This window comes from Poecilia formosa, unplaced genomic scaffold (assembly GCF_000485575.1).
Source record: "Poecilia formosa unplaced genomic scaffold, Poecilia_formosa-5.1.2 Scaffold21, whole genome shotgun sequence".
Taxonomy (NCBI): Eukaryota; Metazoa; Chordata; class Actinopteri; order Cyprinodontiformes; family Poeciliidae; genus Poecilia; species Poecilia formosa.
The window spans coordinates 651172-671646 of NW_006799960.1; the positions used below are offsets into that span (position 1 = coordinate 651172).

At 39.5% G+C, this 20475-nt stretch overlaps 2 protein-coding genes across 3 annotated transcripts; one reads left to right on the forward strand and one right to left on the reverse strand.

Moving 5' to 3' along the window:
- The first annotated feature begins 1582 nt into the window (after positions 1-1582).
- Positions 1583-12505, forward strand: LOC103135024 (catenin beta-1-like). Of its 2 annotated transcripts, none has more exons than XM_007547570.2 (17): positions 1583-1736; positions 2711-2760; positions 4614-4823; positions 4954-5204; positions 5300-5538; positions 7199-7400; positions 7483-7627; positions 7716-7819; positions 8535-8669; positions 8767-8970; positions 9055-9213; positions 9315-9434; positions 9544-9694; positions 9792-9913; positions 10849-10909; positions 11245-11440; positions 11522-12505. In XM_007547570.2, exons 2-16 carry the CDS (start codon positions 2748-2750, stop codon positions 11433-11435), a joined length of 2307 nt encoding a protein of 768 aa, XP_007547632.1. In that variant the 5' UTR covers positions 1583-1736; positions 2711-2747; the 3' UTR covers positions 11436-11440; positions 11522-12505. The 2 variants fall into 2 exon arrangements, with proteins under 2 accessions (XP_007547632.1, XP_016524733.1); XM_016669247.1 differs by lacking the exon at positions 1583-1736 and adding an exon at positions 2452-2543.
- A 3460-nt stretch (positions 12506-15965) lies between these two features.
- Positions 15966-16832, reverse strand: LOC107835763 (uncharacterized). Its single transcript, XM_016669231.1, has 2 exons — positions 16738-16832; positions 15966-16610 (listed from the first exon to the last, which is right to left on the reverse strand). The coding sequence occupies exons 1-2, from the start codon at positions 16828-16830 to the stop codon at positions 16032-16034; spliced, it is 672 nt and encodes a 223-aa protein (XP_016524717.1). The 5' UTR covers positions 16831-16832; the 3' UTR covers positions 15966-16031.
- Positions 16833-20475: the final 3643 nt, after the last annotated feature.

A 20475-nucleotide genomic window follows, 5' to 3' on the forward strand; every position in this document is an offset into this window, starting at 1 on the left:
TACAATGCTATGTGAAGGTTAATATATTTCTCTCAATTCTCTATGAGAAACACATCATACAAATTATTCACACGCAGACTGTTTTCAAGTCTTTCTGTTAATCATCACATTTTTTTTTTGTTTCACATACAGAAATACTAGTTCCCTAAAAGAAATATTTTTAAAACCCGAGACTCGCTGGAACATGCGCTCTAACTTATTGGATATGAATACAAATCTGAACGAAAACCTGAAAAGAAACAATAACGTAAAAACAAGAAAGAAATGTCCACACCGTAAAGTATTTTTCCTTGAGTGTTCCACCCCTTCAGTGGACACGTCGCACAGTACCGTACAGCTTCCTGGTGCATTTCCTGCTGCTAGAACAATGTGTTTCTCAATAACCCGTCTTGGACTTTCACCTTTTGAGGTCTGTGGCACGCGTTGCACACATGGCCATGCATTGCTGTGCATGCATGGTACTTGCTTTTTTGTTTATTTTACTTTCATCTGTAGCTGTTCTGCTCCCTTTCTGGGCTAGCCTATTGACTCGACTGGAGTTTTCAGTTATAATTTAACTAACACTTGAGTTTGTTGGTGAAAATGCTTCGGCACAGGCAAGACTTCATTAACAACATACGACCACAGCGCTCCCATTATTCAGCTGTTGCAATTCCCACAATGAAAAACAAAACAAAACTTCTTTTTTTATCCATGAGTTATGTCTAACAAAAGCACTAACTTTGTCGTCCCATGTAGAAATGAGGAGCATAAACTGCTTGCCTATTTGTAAGATGTTAATCTATTCAAAAACAAGTATTTTATTATCAGCGACTGACCACATAGGTTTGCATATACAATTTAAAAATATGACATCTCAGGTGTTTTTGTTATCACTTTGAAAAGAAAGAGAGAAAGAAAAGAAACGGCATTTGTGAGCCAGACTTGCGTGATAATTTCAGCTTTTGGATTACATATCAATGTCATCTATAACAAACAGAAATAAAAACAAACCATCACATATCCTGTAGGCAGCAGACTACATCTGAAGTAAGTTAAAGTTGACAAGAACCTGGTTTGAAGATCCAAGAAAGGGAATCTACTCATTTATTTACAAGTTACACAGTTTTTTTTTCTCAAAACAATAACTACATTTTGCCATTTAAAGAAAAGCTCCTTGTACCTAACTATTAATCTATTGTAATTTGCATTAATAATATTTAAAAAAAAAAAACACATAAGGGAAAGGTACCAAAACTGTTTCATACCAAGGATCCAATGTCCACATTGCTACTTTTAAATCTGTAAACTGAAAAGGCAATAAACACTTCATAAAAACTTTAGATTAAAAGAGGCAGATTGGCCTTATAGGGGAAACGTNCATTGCTACTTTTAAATCTGTAAACTGAAAAGGCAATAAACACTTCATAAAAACTTTAGATTAAAAGAGGCAGATTGGCCTTATAGGGGAAACGTGTAGCTTTTAAGAGATAATTTTAAATCACTGTCAGTATGCTAAAAACTTATTTTGAGGAGAAGCTCTATTTTTTGAAGCGCGGCAGAATACCGTGATTTTGCCCCCTTCGCCATCTTAATGTTCGATTCCATTGGCGGAAGCAACATCTTCGACTGAGCAGCAAGCGGGTGTGGTTTGGACCAGGACGGGTGGTTCACCTAGCAGTCCTTTTACTATTTTCAGCCAAGAGAAAGGAGAAAATTCGGCCCAACAGAAACAACGGAGGAGCCTTTCGACTCTGGTAAATGCCGCATGTTTAGCGCAGACATCAGTCGGTGTGTCAGTTCCATGCTTTAACCAAGAAAATCATCTCTGGTCGATCGAGGAGGGAGGCTCCGGTGGGGTTTTCTGATTCGGCTGGCAGCAGCACAGCAGGTTTTCTATGGTTGCGCCTGGATCTACTTTTTCGTACGTCTCGGATGGCTAAGCTAATCAAATCTGAATTAAACATTTGAGGGTTTTCCTCCCATGCCAAGGTTCCTGTGAATTAAAATAACATTCTTGAGTAGAGGTAGCCACGGGTCACACCGGCTGTGCCCATGAACAAAGGCTTGTTGCTAGGTGTTTCAATCATTCAGCATTGATTGTTTATGTTAGCTAGCTAGTTAGCCAACTAACGGTGAGGATAGCTGCGCACGTTAGGTGGCTAATTCTTGTTAGCACTCCTGTTATTCAGCACGCTGATTAAAAATCACTGTATTGGTGCAACAGACAGTTTATCACTCGGCGTCGATTAGTACGCTTGTTATTCTTCCAGTTTGAGCCTCCACGAGAGAGGAGTCGTCGTGGAAGTGATTGCGGGTAGAGGGGGTTGTGTCTCTCATTGGAAACCCAAGCTTCGAGGTCGGAACTTGGCCGTGGTAAGGGGGGAGGGGGAGAAATATGCCTTTGATGTTGTATGCCGCTGAATAGTGAATTGTGTTCGTGCTGGAAATACCCACCGCTTCGCTCTCTCCTCTCTCTCGGTTTGAGGTGGAGACTCGGCATTTCCCCCCTCCTGTCCTATCTGCGTTAACTAGCCAAACAAGCGGTGAAGACCTGGCAAAAGGTAGCGGAGCAAAAAAGAGGAAAGAAAAAAAAAGAGAGGCAGACGGTGGTTTATTCCAACACTTGGAATAAAAACACCACGATTTGATTAGGCTGTGACAAATATGACATTTAGTTGAGGCCGTGTTTTCTTACTTTTCCGTGCGCTACTTTTACCATTTTTTCCAGACATATTTGCTGTGCGGGCTGAGGGCAGGCAAGAACAATGGCTACCCAGTGTGAGTATCGCAAACTTATTTATTCTCAGTTTTTTTTTTTTTTTCTTTTTCTTCTATTCCAATTTTGTCCCCTTCCCCCGCCCCACACACATACACATCGCTTTCTCGGTCTCAATTTGTACACATCTTAATTGGTGAGTTACAGTAACACTTTGTCAATTGTGGACTTTTGGTTGGAGCACATGTAACAGTAACTTTTTTTTTTTTGTTTAGTATTTTGTTCTTTATCATTACCTTAGGGTACAAGGCACAGAGTTAAACATGATTTCCGTGCTTTAAATAATTTTCATTCCGTTTTAAGTTTTGCCATTTACATTCTTTAATCCTTTTGGATCTTTATCATTGCTTAGATTATTGCAGAGAACAGGCAGTAACAGGCCCTGTTCAGACATGGCATTGACATGCGCTGACTCGGATAAAAGAGCAAAGCCTAACCATTCACACCTGGTATTAACACCAGTCCAAAGCGATCTGATTACTGCTGCCCACTTTATTTCCACAAAGACATGTAGCCACATCAACAGGTTTGTTGGTTTTTCTGCAACATCCTTTCCTTTCCATCCTTAAATTCACAAGGTCTATTTTTTTTCTGCTTTACAGGCCATTCTATTCTAAATGCCTAGAAATCATAGCTAAACAGTCCATTAAAAAAAAAAAATCTAGATTTTTAGGAAAATTTTGAAAATTCAATGTTAAAAATGCACCCTTGCCTTGCTGAAGTCTCTTTAGTTATTATTTTGCTTTGTAGTATGTTGGCTTCATTGCAGTTATTTGTGTGCAAACCTGCCTCATTAATTAAGTACCTTGATATTTAATCACATGCGTCATAGCAGCATCCATGGAGCATGTTGCATCAAATGGCAGCAGTGGCCAATAAGGTTGGAGTTTCACTGTGAATGTTGTTTTTTTTTTTTTTTTTTTAACTGTGGAATCGCTTAGATTGTTGGGCCAAAATCACAAATCGTGCTGTTTCAGTTGGGAGCACATTTTAATTGTCAAAGTCTTCAAAGTCATCCATGTTTTCGACGTCATAGGATTGTATATACAGTCAGTTACCTGAGTTGTATTAATCAGACATTAATGTGTACTGTTTGCCCATCTATTTAACAGATTGTCATACTGGTGGCCATTTTATTGTAACATTTATTGTTATCCTGCAAAATTGCTTATCATAAGAACTTTCATTCATTGTGACAATGAGGAATTACAATTAATGACGTTAGAAAGCTCCTAGAACCGTCTTTATTGTTGGAGTTATTTCTGTTTCCGTTTTCTTCACTGTTGGTTTCACGAGCATATCAATAAATGAGAAAATCTCAATAAGTGCTATTACTGTTTGCAGTTTATTCTTATGTCAGGAGTCTTGAAGAAGCCCCTTCCAAAACAGGTTTTCAATTTAAGGGAGACATTTTGTTTGTTGTGCTTTGACAGCAGTTGCCTTAAGACTAAAAAGAAGTTGAAAACCCTTTTTTTTTGTATTGTGATCACAATAATTAGCGCAACATATTGCAATGAGGTTTAAGTTTATATTGCCCACCCCTGTTGTGAACTAACAGAGTAGTAAAAACATTTTGTATTTTAGGATTCTTAAGAGTCAAGAAAACTCTGGAGTTTGATCACTGTTTTCTTTAATATTGCTTTTAAAGTTCTGTAGGAACCATCATAATTACACAGGTGGGACTCTGGTAGTTACAGTAGCACTAGAACACGACATTGGTATTTTCTAAATATGTATTTTTGCACAAACTCCGCAATTGTTAACACAGCAATCAGATCAGTCTGTTGTCGCTGGGAATTCCTGGTGAGAATTTGTTCGTCTCTTGTCTCATTTTGTCTTTCTTCTGCTCGTGTAGCTGATCTGATGGAGTTGGACATGGCTATGGGTGACAGCAAGGTCGCTGTGAGCCAGTGGCAGCAGCAGTCCTATCTAGATTCAGGAATCCAGTCTGGCGTCACCACCACAGCACCGTCTTTGAGTGGCAAAGGGAACCCCGATGCCGAGGAAGATGATCCAACTCTGTATGACTGGGAGTTTAACCAGCCCTTCACTCCTGAGGCTGCAGGTAAGTCGAGCGTAAAACAATTTGGTAAATGTATAGATTGAACTCTAGAAAAAATTATGATGAATTTCGGTAAAGATGTCCTTGACCACACACACAATGTAATTATGATTTTTCTGTATTTGTTTCCCAGACATCGAAGGTTACGCCATGACCCGAGCCCAGCGTGTGCGAGCTGCTATGTTCCCCGAGACCCTAGAGGAGGGGATTCAGATCCCGCCCACCCAGCTGGACGCTGCCCATCCAACGGCAGTACAGCGTCTGGCGGAGCCCTCTCAGATGCTAAAGCATGCCGTGGTTAACCTCATCAACTATCAGGACGATGCCGAGCTGGCCACCCGGGCCATACCCGAGCTCACCAAACTGCTCAACGATGAGGATCAGGTCTGTGAACAAACCATTACTTTAATTACTCAAAAGTACTTGTCATTCATCTTTTTCAGATTGTCACCATGCTTAACAAAACTCTCGCCCTGTAGGTTGTTGTGAACAAAGCTGCCGTGATGGTGCATCAGTTGTCAAAGAAGGAGGCGTCGCGTCACGCCCTGATGCGCTCGCCACAGATGGTTTCAGCGGTCGTCCGTGCCATGCAGAACACCAACGACGTGGAGACGGCTCGCTGTTCTGCCGGCACGTTGCACAACCTTTCCCATCACCGTGAGGGGCTCCTCGCCATCTTCAAGTCTGGAGGCATTCCTGCTCTGGTCAAGATGCTGGGGTAAGATGTGAAGGATTTTGTATTTACATGCCGTCGCAGCTTTTTGATGTCTACTTTATGTGAAGCTTTGATCTGCCATCACAGATTCCTACCTGATTTCTCTTTAGGAAATGTATTTACATGAAAGTTAGTGTTTGTGTGCGATGTATCTAATCATTATGAGGAGCAGAGGAGATGGATTATCATAAGGGGGAAGAACAGAAGCTCTAAAATGTGATTTTTATAGTGTTATCTGCTCACTCTCAGCCTGATTGAACCACAGACTTCTCTTGTGTTCTGACAATCATTTCCTTTAATATTCTGTTTAATTTATTCATTTATGAAGCAATTTAAAATAAAGAGATCAAAGTTCATAGCAATAAAAGCATGATAATTAAATAGTATTGTATCGTTCAGCTTTTCAACGCCTCACTAATATTAAAGAGTTAACTTTAGATGTTTGTTCAGTTATATAGAAGAGTGTTGTTTCTGTTATGTCTTGGTAGAGCTGACGTTTGGCGTGTTGACTAAAAACTAAAGTTGGGAGCACTCTGACCTTATACTGATGTCATCATTTTTGGATTTCATATTGCATTTAGACTCCATGGTCCTGTAGATACTGCAAGTCATACTTTGCCAGATTATTTCTGTTTCTAGTCTAGAGCATGTATTAGTTAGATTTGCCAGATTACTCAGGTTTGTCACAGTAGGCTGCTGTCGGTGGATAACCTCGCTACTCAAAGCTCATTTTATTGTTCAAAGTGAATTAAAAAAACAAAACGACTGTATGTTTGTGGGAAACGGTTAGAGGGATAACGTTTACGTGAGATTGTTGCAGTAATGGACTACGTCAGTCAGTAGCCAGCAGATATGCAAAGTCTGTAGTGGTAATAGTTGCTAGCTTCATCTTTTTTTTTCTGCTGACTGTATTTTTGCTGGCCTGCTTCTTGCTTCTGTGAATACATTTTCACAACAAAGCTACTTCTATTGTCCCCAGTTCGAAAATGGAGCGATTTGTTTTTTTGTCAATTCACTCTGTTCTGTTGTGTGCAATTTACAGAGCCCCCCACCCAAACCCCAAAACTATTCTATAGATGAGCAGCTATTTTGGAAAAGTGTGACACAAAATTTCCACAGAAACTCCTGCACTTTTCATGCGTTTGAAAGCTCATAAAGGCCTAAAGTTGCAGACAAAACACTTGGCTACAAGGCAAGTTGAGACCTGTTGGACGGAGCACCTGTGTTTGACTTCTTTATAGTCTCACGTTACTATGTTTGCAGTTGATGTTGGAACGTTTACAAGTTGTATAGATTTTCACCTGGCTTAGAACTGAATATTGTGTTCTAATGGTCTTCATAAATACATTTTAAAAGAAGGTGCTCTGCTTGCTTTCTGTCTAATTTGACAGTGATTGCATCAACATTTCTTCCTTGTTTGCCTACTTGGGTGGACACTTGGTGCACTGTAGCATCACTTTGCAGTAATTATCTCTACCGGTCATTGCCTGAATTTAGTAATTGCCACAAGCTAAACAACATGTTTGATGCTAGATTAAGGAATCGGAAGGTAAAAGGTGGCGTTTTGGAGTATTAATTACAGTTAGTATTTTTAAAACGATTTAAAGTTGTTGGTGCTCGCTGCTCCTCGTGTTGTCTCACCTTTTTCTTTTATGTCTTTCAGCTCACCAGTGGACAGCGTGTTATTCTATGCCATCACTACACTCCACAACCTGTTGCTGCACCAGGAAGGCGCCAAGATGGCGGTGCGCCTTGCCGGAGGGCTGCAAAAGATGGTAGCCCTGCTGTCCAACACCAACGTCAAGTTCTTGGCCATCACTACTGACTGTCTGCAGATCCTGGCATATGGCAATCAGGAAAGCAAGGTACAGGAAGATCTGTTTTTTTTCAATGCGTCGTCGTCTTTGTTTTGGCGGTGTGTAGTAAACACGAAACTCTTTGTTTTAGCTGATCATTCTGGCCAGCGGTGGACCTCAGGCCCTGGTCAACATCATGAGGACTTTTACATACGAGAAACTGCTGTGGACCACAAGCAGAGTGCTAAAAGTGCTCTCTGTCTGCTCAAGCAACAAGCCGGCCATTGTAGAAGCTGGTACTTATGACAGAAATGAAACGGATTAAAACAATGCCGCTGCATTAATGATTTGATTATTCATGCGATCTTTTATTTAACTTTTTAGGAGGGATGCAAGCTTTGGGTCTTCATCTAACAGACCCCAGCCAGCGTCTGGTTCAGAACTGCCTCTGGACTCTGAGGAATCTTTCAGATGCTGCCACTAAACAGGTACTGTTGGACATAATTTAATAGATGATAAAAAAGAAAGTAGCTGCTGACTTGAATTAAGTAAATTTTACAGTCGAGTGGTCCAAACTAGTGACCCCCTACCTGTGTGAAAACTAAAAATCTGATCTTTTTCTGATCGGTGCTTATACCAAATATAAGATCCCTGCAGAGCTTTGTTACTGACACTGAATGAACGTTGGATTTGACAGAACTAGAACCTGGAGCTCTTTACTTTCAAATGTTGGCTTTTTATTTTGAAATCATCAAAAATGTATGTTCAGTCACGTGATGCACATTATATTATATAGTCACAAAAAGGAAAGAAGTGAACTTTCTGTAATGTCTCATAAGGGTTTTACCTCTGTCCCATAAACCAGAGGGTTTATTTATCTTGTATGTTCTTTTTTTTTTTTTTTAAAGAGGCAGCTTTATACATTTGGGATGTTCTTGAGACATTACCTTACTGTAAGCATTTTGTTACAACTGATACATTTTTTATACAACCAGAAATTCAACAAACAGAATTTGGTAAAAAATGTCAGGAGATCTGAGTTGGTGTTCAAAAATTGACTGTCGCAATCTCTTGTTGGTGCACTTTTAATGTTCACTTTAGCTTATAGCTGTGATTTTTAGTGTTCAAATTTGAGCTCAGTTTCTAATAAGAAAATCTAAAGCTCTAGGAAGATGAGTTGCATTCATCTATTCTTGTCTGTAGGAGGGCATGGAGGGTCTCCTTGGCACCCTGGTCCAGCTGTTGGGCAGCGACGACATCAACGTGGTGACTTGTGCTGCCGGCATCCTCTCTAACCTGACCTGCAACAATTACAGTAACAAACTCATGGTCTGCCAGGTGTGGGGCTGTAACCGTCTACATCATGTCTTGATTTTAGTCTCGCTGGGTCTTGTTTTATTGACGCGCAACATTAACACACGGATGTTCCTGTTAGGTTGGCGGCATTGAGGCTTTGGTGCGAACCGTGCTCCGGGCCGGCGACAGAGAGGACATCACAGAGCCGGCTGTGTGCGCCCTGCGTCACCTGACCTCGCGCCACCAGGATGCAGAAATGGCCCAGAATGCAGTGCGCCTTCACTACGGCCTGCCTGTGGTTGTTAAGCTGCTGCACCCACCGTCCCACTGGCCACTAATCAAGGTCCTTTTTCCATTACACTTGTAAATTAATGAAACAATTAGAATAATTACAATTTTTAAAAGGTACAATCCATCTTCTGTTTAGGCAACGGTCGGTCTCATTCGCAACCTAGCCCTGTGCCCGGCCAATCACAGCGCTCTGCGGGAGCAGGGAGCCATTCCCCGATTGGTCCAGCTGCTTGTCCGAGCGCATCAGGACACCCAGAGGCGCACGAGCATGGGAGGGAACCAGCAGCAGTTTGTGGTATGGCAGCTTATTTAAACTTTCTCTTTTGAAGATTTGGATTTCATTTTCCTCTTCTGTGTGTTTGACTTTGTTTTCTCCCCACCCTTGAACTCATCCAGGAGGGAGTGCGTATGGAGGAAATAGTTGAAGGTTGCACTGGAGCTCTGCACATCCTGGCCCGGGATGTCCACAACAGGATTGTGATCAGAGGGCTCAACACCATTCCACTCTTTGTCCAGGTACAACCGCAGAACATCTATCACTAAATAATATATATTTCAGAATAATCAGTAGCCTAAAAAATCTTGGACATTCTTAAATCTTACTCTCACTTGCTCTCGTGTCCAGTTGTTGTATTCTCCAGTGGAAAACATCCAGCGCGTCGCAGCAGGTGTTCTGTGCGAACTGGCGCAGGACAAAGAAGCAGCCGAGGCCATCGAAGCCGAGGGGGCCACCGCACCGCTCACTGAGCTGCTGCATTCTCGCAACGAGGGCGTCGGTGAGAATACAAACAGACACAGTTTTACCATTTAGTGTTTTTGTTTTTCTGGTTGCTTAAGGATTTTTTTTATTTTTTTTTGTGCATTCTCCTTTAGCAACCTATGCTGCAGCTGTCCTGTTCCGCATGTCTGAAGACAAACCCCAGGACTACAAGAAGCGTCTCTCGGTGGAGCTGACCAGCTCACTGTTCAGAACCGAGCCCATGGCCTGGAACGATGTACGTGCTAATGCTAATAAATGAGCTAAAACCAAATTAATGAAACAGCTGTAATGAAGCTTGCTGGAACCGTGTTCAATTCTTCTGAGCCATAGCATGACTAAACAGAAGAAGAAAGCCAAGGATTTACATCATTTGGTGCATTATTTATCAAAGTGAATGTTTAATTTCTCTCTCCAAAGTAGCTCTTTTTTTTATTTCTTATTAGTACACGTCAAGTGACTTCACAAAATGATCTTTTCAACTACTTCTTAGAAGCTGTGCATCATTAACTATATAGGGATAATTTCAAATTGAGGTTTGCCTAAAAATTACAAGCGGTGAAGATCTTATTTACAGAAGGTAACTTATTGTAAATCTGGAACAGTTTTATCCTTTTAATCTCGAGTCTCAAAAGTATGACACTAGTTGGCGAACCTCTTAAAGGGATGTGGTTTTATTTACACAGAAGCCAAAGATAATTAGGAAGGAGAGGCGGTGCACCACCAGCAAACTTCCTGTGGGAAACGCAAACTACAAACAAACTGTTTCCCAAAACTAAAGTAGCGGTAACATTCGCAGAACAACTTTTCACGAATATATGTTGACTTTTAACTTGCATTTCATTTAGTGCTGCATGTTCCATTCAGTGTATGTTTAGGCTCCTCTGCAAACACGAAAGCTTAAAGGTTCCTACTTTGACAAAAGCGCTTAAATAGGAATCTTTAAATCTTAAAGGTTTACATTAACTCTGACGTTTTTGAGATGGAAGTTGATTTAAGATGATTGAAGTCAGTTTAGTACCAGAGTGAGCTTACAATAACTGCTTGTAATTTTAAACTTTGTGCCTCTGAACTATCAATGTTTTGTTTATTGTGAATATCTAGAAAGAGCCATTCTAATGTACTGATGAGTAGTTTCTGTCAGTTATCTAATGTCAGTGTTTGGTTCTTCAGACCGGGGACCTGGGTCTGGATATGGCAGCACAAGGAGATCCTCTGGCTTTCAGGCAAGATGGTGAGTTTTTAAGCTTTACATGAGCTTCATTCTTGTCTTCTCCCCCCCTCCCCCAAGATGTTGTCTGCATTTCTAGAAAATCTTTTATGTTTTTTGGTAATTGCACTGAAAGTAACAGCACTTTTGTTTCTACACTGAGGCTTCTCTCTTTCAGCATTGAACTGCACAGGAACAAACCTGTGAGTTTGTACTTATCCAAAAACTACTACAAAGCTACGCTACCGTACACATTTCCTGACAAAATAGAAACGTGCCACTTAGCATGAAACGACAAACTTGCAGCATAACGTTTCGTTTTTACATTGAACCTTGTGGGTCTTATTTTTGCCTTTCAGACGGAGCATATCGGGCGTACCCAGCAGCTTATGGCCAGGACCCTCTGTTAGACCCTATGATGGAAGGTGCAGACTACCATGCTGATGCGCTGCCCGACCTGGGTCACCATACTGATCCTTTGCCAGACCTTGGCCATACCCAGGAACTGATGGACAGCAACCAGCTGGCCTGGTTTGACACCGACCTGTAGGATTGGTACGAGCCTGCAGATCTTTTAAAAACCTCACGTATGGATTACAGCATATTAATTGCACATTATCTTATGTTTTCTTTCAGTCATTTTCCAATAGAACCTGCATTGTGACTGTCCTGTATTGTCTGAAGCAGCATTACGATTGCCCTGTAGAGTGTTAAAGGTAAAGAGAGAGGAAATTAAAGTGGTCCTGGGAAGTGCCTGACACAAGAAAAGAAAAAAATAAAAATCAAAGATGGTTCCCACAGGATTGTTTAAGCAAGTTGAAACGGAGGGGACAGGAGAATTTCCAAGTATCAAAGATATCACACAATGGAGGGTAAAGAGCAGGTTTTCTATTTGGATGAGTGCACAAGAGGTTGATCTTAAAAGTGTGAAACACATGTTTTAGCCTTGCCTGTATTAGGTTTTTTTGTTTCTACTTTTCTTATTCTATTTTTTATTTCTTTTTGTAATACTCATTATATGTTATGGTACTGACCCAGCTTGCCTTCGCACTATCCATTTTCATTTTCTCTCCAATGCTAATCATTTGTATTTCTTTTTCTTTCTTTCTTTCTTTTTTTAAGAACGTATATTACACGTAGTGTTAAGTTATAGTGATATTATACAATGTTCCTTTGGTTATGGTCGAATGTGTAGAACACTAATAATCAGTTGAAATGTACTCTGACTTAAAGTGTAACATTGTGTAGGTTTTTTTTATATAATCTCAAAAATGGAGAATTATGCACTCTTAATATGTGCTTGTTTAAGCATAAAAAAAATATGTCGGTGTCAAATGTTCTAAATGGGGAAATGGGTGAAATTAAGGGTGGGCTGGGGATAAATCTACAAACAAGTGTTTTATATACAGTATCACTGGTAGGTTAACAACTATTTTGTATGCCATCATTGGATGTTTGATAGGAAAAAAAAATAACGCTATCGTTGGTGGTTTGACAAAACCCACGTTTCATGTCCTATCAATGGTAGCTAGGTTGACAAACGGTTGTAGTCCTGCTGTGTTTATTTTGGAGACGAGGTTATGACACGGCTGAACAATAAAAAGCATTTTATTTCATCCAGTCTTTGTCCCGCGTCTTCTGTCTTGGTTCCATAGCTTTCATTTAAACCACAGTCCTAACACTTTATTTACAGTTGTTTAAACCTACATTTCAATTATCCTATATATATATATATATATATATATAAAATTGTGGTAAAGTCAACCAAAGATTGGTTCTCGTTCCTTTCGGTATAAACAATTACATTCAACTTTAATTAGCTGTAGCATAGCGGTAACATATTGTGGAAGTCCATCAGGACTTAAACTATACAATATAAACGCCTTCACTGAATCAAATTTACAGCATTTAATCATTTTTATTTAGCAAAAAAATACATTTCACAACTGATATAAACTATTTCCTACAGTGTCCCAGAAGGATTTTTTTTTTGTTCTATCTGCAAATTTTTTCCCTCATCTGGAAGAAAAAACTGCAAGTTAGCTGTTTCACTCTACTTTTTGTTCTCCACAGCATTGTGTACAATTGGAGGTATTTTTCCATGAAGTACCATTATCTTGTAAACTATTGTGTCTTTGAATCAAGTCAGTCAGCTAAGGTGCTTCATATGGAAATGTGGATAATGGTGAAAGTGGTCTGATGCTGTCTGAAAGCTTGGGTGGGGTTAAGACATTCATTCCAAAGATTCTTGTCTGATGGCTTACGACACAGTTGTCAAACTGCAGTCCTCAAGCAACTTTTAGATGTGCCTCTGCTGCACCACACCTGAAAAGAATAATTAGGTCATTAGCAAGCCGCTGGAGAACCTATCTACACAAGAAGGAGGTAATTAAGCCACTTCATTCCAGTGTATTGTACCTGTGGCACATCTAAAGACTGCAGGACGGCGACCCTTGAGGACCGGAGTTTGACCCTGGTTTACAGGAAGGGTTTTTTTTTTGTTTTTTTTTTTTAGTAGACCAGCAGATGGAGTTTAAAGATTCAGGACAATAGCATTAATTTGATTTTTTTGTTCTTTTCAACTGGCTAGGTCGTCCTGCAACAAGGCATCCCTATACCATGACATCTCTACCTACATAGTTGGTTCACACAGTATTTGGCTTATGCCAAACAAGATCTATGTGCTCAACTGCAAATAATTAAATTTCAAGTCAGAACTTGTGGTCTTGAGTTTTCACTGACAACTTTTAGTCTGGCCTTCTCCTGTGAAACCTTTTTTTCTACTAGTTGTCCAGTAGACTGTCAACATTTGCAGCTGCTTGCTCCTGTAGTCCCATGATGACATTCTAGATTTTCACAACACTTTTTTTTATTTTTTATTTGTTCCTGAAGGAAAGGGATTGTAAAAATCAGCAGATGGGATAAATGGGAGCACAAACAATCTCTAATGTGGGTGATTTAACAGGAGCAGTGTTGTTTAATGGGATGTTTCAAATGGAAATGAAATGGCTACATTCCAGTCATTTTCACCTCTTTTAAATGTCAGTGCAGTCTGACCCAGTGGAGCGACGGGGCAGGGCTGTTTGATCTGGAGCTGTTTTCTAAAGTCCTGAGCTTCTTGTGTTGCAAATAGGACCAGAATAAAACCTTGATAAATGCCTCATTGCAATCAGGTTGTGTCCCATCAATTCTTAAGCATGCTGTGGTTAAACCCCTTCTTAAGAAACCTAAATTAGACTCAAGTGTACTAGCAAATTTTAGGCCCATTTTTAAACTCCCTTTTTTTATCTAAGGTTCTTGGAAAAATTAGTTTCTATTCAGCTTGAAAAGTTTTTAAATGACAATAGTATTTTAACAGAAGTTTCAGTCTGGGTTTTAAAGCTGCTCATAGCACTGAAACAGCTTTGCTTCGAGTGTATAATGATCTTCTAACAGTTGATTCAGGCAATGTTGCAGTTTTATTATGTCTAGATCTGAGTGCTGGATTTGACACTGTAGATCATCAGATTCTTTTATATAGATTAAAGCAATGTGTTGGCCTGAGAGGCCCAGTATTTGTGTGGTTTAAATCTTATTTAGAAAATAGAACTTTTTCAGTTCATCTCAACCAACACTGTTCTGAGGCCAAACATTTAAGGTACGGTGTTCCCCGAGGCTCAATTTTAGGTCCTGTTTTGTTCATCTTATATTTATTGCCACTTGGTCAGATTTTCCATAAATTTAACGTCTCTTTCCACCGTTTTGCGGACTCTAGAGATTCCAGAGGTTTATTTGCCCCTTAAACTACAAAATGGTAAAAATTAATCTCTTCCCCTAATGATAGATTGTTTAGCTGAAGTGAAATCTTGGATGGAATAAAACTCTCTTTACCTAAATCAAAGTAAAACTCAAGATATATTATTTGGTCAAAGACTTTAAACTACAAATCCGGATCTGATTCTTGGTTCTTTAGCTCGGTTTTGTCAGACCTCTGCTAGGAATCTTGGTTTTCCTTTTGATAGCAGTTTAAAGCTAGCTAAACAAGTTAGCTCTGTCGTTAAATCAAGTTTTAAATCACATGCCGGATTTTAGCCAAAGCTAAATCTTATTTTTGTTTTAAGGACTTTGAAGGACTTATCCATGCCTTCATTACAACTCGTTTGGATTATTGCAATTCTTTATATAGTGGCGTGGATAAAATCACAGATGCAGCGACTTCAGCTGATTCAGAAGGACGCAGCGGCACGGCTTCTTACAGGAACCAGGAAGCTTGACCATATAAGGTCTATAACTATTTGAAATGGGAGTTTTTATTTATTTATTTAGTTAGTTAGTTAGTTAGTTAGTTAGTTAGTTAGTTAGTTTTTTTATACCAACCATCACTCCATGAGTGCCTGGCTTAAAGAATAAATTTGTAATTCATGGTGGAGCATCAAGTTTCCTGTCCAAAGACTATATAGGAATCTTATTGAGCATCAAATACCAGAACACTTTAATTACAATCTGTTAGCCTGTGCCTAAAATCCTAAAAATTGATCTACATTAATTCTCTATTAAATCTGTATTCTTCAGAACACTTATCCAACAGAATCTTACCGATTCCTATTAAAAAAAAACTTGTGAGCTAAACGGAGAAAAGTAAATGACAGAAGACCCAAAACTAGTTTATCTGAAAAGACTTTGTTTAATAATAATAATAATAATAACTAGTTTATCTGAAAAGACTTTGTTTAATAATAATAAAAAAATTAAAGGTCACCATGTTTCAAACCTCTTGAAATGCTGTCAGATTAAGTGTAAATGTGATCATGAATACATTTTGCTGAAAGATGAACAGTTTTTAACTCCTAATTAGCAAAGAACCAACATTCTTGATCCGATTTCAAAGTAATATTTACCACTTTTTTTTTTGTATGTCTTTCTCTTCCATTTTTTTGGGCCCTTAATCTCAATGCTTTTTACACCTGAATATACGTGATGATTTATTAACCTCACTCAAAAATATTTATCTGGGACAAAAAGCATTGAGACGCAGCTGTTACAACAGTACATTGGCTTAGCATGTTTACAGGTTTCTAAGAAGAAGGAAAAAAAAAAAAAGTACTTTTAAGTGTGTATTCCGCCAGAAGAAAATGCAGGAGACTGCTTTTTACAGGTGTGAAACAATTCATTGCCATACATGAGACGTGACGTTTGTAAATGTCGGTGCGGTATACGTGACGAAGCCGTGCTGCGCCCTGGTGAAGTAAGGCGCAGACGAGGGACCAGCGCGCACAGGAACCCACCCGGCGCGTTCAACAGCTCTGTCAGCCACGAGCGTGTGATCTGTGCTGCCCCCTGCTGAGCCGATGTGGGAAAAACAATTCGAAGCGTGTGAAATAAGGGGACCCGCGGGGTAGCAGATGAAATCTCTTTGTGGGGTCGCGGGCAAAGGCCGCTGCTCCACGCCAGGCAGATGGGAAGCTCCGGAGGGCGGAGAAGGGGGGCTGTCTCTCTTCAACAGGGATTCGACGGAGAAAGGCCCAGTGAACTTCACCTTACATCTGACCTGGTCAGGCCTGCGGGATGCAGGTTGAGGAGAGGGGGCAGCTCTGTCCAGCTTCTCCCTTTCCAGCTTAGAGGCCAACTCGGGGAAGAATTGCAGGAGCCCGTTAAAGTGACGGCGCACCATCTTCGCTGTGATCTGACTGCAGTCCAGTTTCCAGTAGTTTTTCTTGCTGTTCAAGGAATTCGGGATCACTGGAACCTAAACAAAAAATAAATAAATAAATAAAATAAAATAAACGGGTCAATATATGATGCAACGTTATTTCACAAAATATATTCACACAGTCAAACAAAAAAGAGAAAAAAGTAACAAAAGTGAAACTTACTTTGATGAAGCAACCGTGAGTTGACAAACAGACTCTGATGTTGTTCTCAAGAGATTTTCTATCCTCGGACATCAGCTGCATCAGTCTATCCATCAACTGGGGGAAAATAAAAGAAAGAAAAAAAATGAAGAAAATATTCAGCATCCTTCTGACACATGACAAATTTCCCCGTGTTACATCCAGCAAACAACATGCATTTTAAAATTGTTCAACTTTTCTCACCTGAGTGAAAGTGAGCATCCAGTTTGGAGCATTCCGGAGGATTATAGCAATCTTGGACAGGTAAGTCGTGGCCCACTTGAAAGCAGCTCTCTGAGTACTGCCAACAGGGCCACGACGATAAAACTCAGCTCTGTAGCCCATCATCTTGCTCTGCTTTCCCTCTGCTGGAGATTCAACCTGGGCACGGAGAGAGACTGGTGGTCACATTCCCTGCTTCTGTGAGGACGAAGTGGTCGGCTCTGGATATAAGTCCTGTTAGAACAATGAGACGTCAGAAGGTGTCCACTGCAAGACAATAGGGAGCCATTCAGAAAATAACGGCCCTATTAGTGCTGGAGGTGGAGCCAGGTCCAACCTGAATTTGATCTAACCTGTAGACAAATGCTGAAATGTGTGACAACAACAAAGTCTCTTTTCTTGAATGCACTTAATGCATTTATGCCTCTTCGTGGCGTCAAACCCACTTTAATATTTCCCTAACAAAGTTTCAGAAGAAAACTCTGAAGTTTTCTCTGTAGAAATGTCCATAGCTTTTATTAAAAAAAAAAAAAAAACTTTACAGGGAGAGTTTTATCAGGAAAAATGTAAAAATAACACTAAGGTGTTATTTTTACATTACATTTTTACATAGCTAACTTCTATGCTAGTCTTTGAAAGATGTGTTGCATTAGGCTACTACACCCACATATACATTTAATTTCCCCCCCTCCCCCTCCTAATTTTACTGTCTTTGTAAAAGAAAAGCTGCAAATTTTATTTAAGCCACTGATAATGTGTGTACTTTCTGTAAACACTAAAAATGTACAGTTACACTGAACAAAGGGCGTGCTGCTTGCTATTAAAATGTGCTCAGCAGACTGTTATGTTACGCTATGTTCTTTTCTTGATACATTTACATTAAATGTACTGTAGTTGTTTGCACCGAGATTCTCTATATAAAATAAAACCAGAGAAAGAAACGATATACTTTATGTTCCCCTAAGGGATTTTGACTGCGCGTGGCAACACAAAAAGAACAACAAAATATACCAAAAAAAATAAAAAAATAAAAATAAATAAAATTAAAAAAAAAATCACTGTTCAGATGACAAAGTTTCTCCTAGCAAACGGAGAAGCAAGTAGGCATAGCAACCACACCCTCTAATCAATTGAATGAATTGAGCTGGTAACAAGACTCTCATCCCATCAAAGTTGTACAAACTGTATAGATCTAACTCCTTGCACACAGGCAATGTGTTGATCATTGGAGATGACTGATGTTAATTAGTGCCGTCTTTATTAGGGACAAAAGGCAGGAGAGTGAATTAGAAAGATGTGATTTGATTGCTTTCTGGAATGTCGCAGGTCATTCACAATGTAGATATCAGTAAAGCAACAGAGAGGAAAAACATACTTAATTTTTATTTTTTTTTCTATTAAACTATGAGTTTTTGGTTAATTACGTTGTAAGAAGATATAATGAACCCAACGTCTGCTGCATGTTTTTTTGTTTTTTTCCACAGAGAAAATATCCAAGCAGAAATAACATCTGTAACTGGGGTTTAGGAGAGCAGTTTAAGATTTCATTAGTCTAACTTATTATCTTGAGTTCGTAAATGTACATTTTAGGCAACATAGCTACAATATTTCAACACCTATGATTAGAGTTTTACATTAGATTTCTCTACTTTTGTGTATTTTGAAGGCTTAACATTTTATTTATCGTAACAGTGAGCACAAAATACTTTTACTCAAAATTTCTGAAAAAGACAGCATACATTTCAATTAACACATTAAGATGTTTTACGATGCTGTCTTTTAAAATGTGTTATTTTCACTGTTTTTAAGACCTTCAAACTTCAGCAAATTTTGAATGGATGCTTGAAGATTACTAATGTATTTGTTTTAAATTGTAAAGTGTTGAAACGTATGTTCTGTAATAGATTACCACGTTAAATTAAGTCGAGCTTAATAATATAAGTCAGTGCAGGTGTACATTAAATCCAATTTGTGCAAGAACTGACAGGGTTTTTTTTGTTCAAAAATCCAAAAGCTCCTCGTCAGAGGTCACAGAAATATTTCTAAGTTTTGTTTGACTGAGTTGTGATGCAGCAAATTTCAATTGAATAGATCCTACATTTTCATTCAATTGTTTCAACTCAAAAATAAGCAAATAAATAAAAACATAACGTGGCAGGCCCAACATTTTCAAGATTATTTCTGATTTATTTGTGATTTCATTTGAAAGAGCTTAGAATACAATTCTAGTGAACCTAAGACGATGTGTTAAAAAATAAACAGGGCAGAAAAGAATTATAACTTAGTTTTCAATTAAATATTTCACTTTCTTGTATGACACGCCCACACCTAAAGCATAATTTGAACATTTCAGGAATTTGATTATATTTTTTTAAAATTTAGATGGTAAAAAAAAAAAAAAAAAGTCCTACATGTTCAATTGTCTTTATGTAAGAAATGTTGGACATCAACTTTAGGAAGTAGAAATCGAAAACGTTTCAGATGAAGGTGTGCTTTCTGTGTTCATATGTAGTTTTTGGAGCAGGCCACCTCTGCGGTCTCATGCTCCACGTCCTGCATTGACGGCTCGTCGTTTCGCGAAACGACGAGCCGTTGCCCTGCAGCAACACACCCTCTGACGTCCTGTTGCTAGAACCGGTTTTAAAGCTGGAAAACACAGGACTCTCGTCTAGACCTTTTCATTACTCCCATTCGTGTGTCTCTAAGAAACGAGATGCAGATTAGGACTGAGCAGCTTGAGACGTAGCTGTTTTCTGCTCAGAGCGGATACTTCATGAAAAGCATCACACATGTTTGACAAAGATTGTCCTTGCTTCCCAGAATGCTCCAGGCAAAGATGCTTGCCATCATCCAGGGCAGAAGACATTTACAATTTCATCTTTATCATGGAAAGCAAAACGTACGACTTTCTGAATCTAATGTTTTACAGTCGGTGGACTTATTTCAGAAGACAGAAAGTCTTTGGAGAACAACGTCAGAGTATGCTGATCGACTCACAAATGCTTTCTTAAGGTACATGTATTTTTATTTATTTTACTATAAACTTAAATTTGTTTCTCTGCTGCATATCATCTAATCGACCCTGACTTTTTCAGATTCCACTGATTTCAGATTCAAGGGACCGCGGGAGGAACTACTGGAAACTGGACTGCAGTCACATCACAGCAAAGGTGGTGCGACGTCACTTTAATGGTCTCCTGAAGGTTTTCCCTGAGTTGGCCTCTAAACTGGACATGGAAAACCTGAACACGCCATCAGAGCAGAGCTCAACTCTCTCTCCTCCTCAGCTTTCATCCTGCAGCGCCGCCTGGGTCAGAGATGTGAGGGGAAAGTTCACTGGTCCTTTCTCGGTCGAATCCCTGCTGAAGAGAGACGGTCCGCCTGCTCGGACCTGCAGAACTTCTCCTCTGTCTGACCAGGGGTGGCGATCTGGGCAGATCAGCTCCCGAGGTGCACCACACCCTCAAAAAAAAATGAGTTGAATTGGTTCAATTGGTA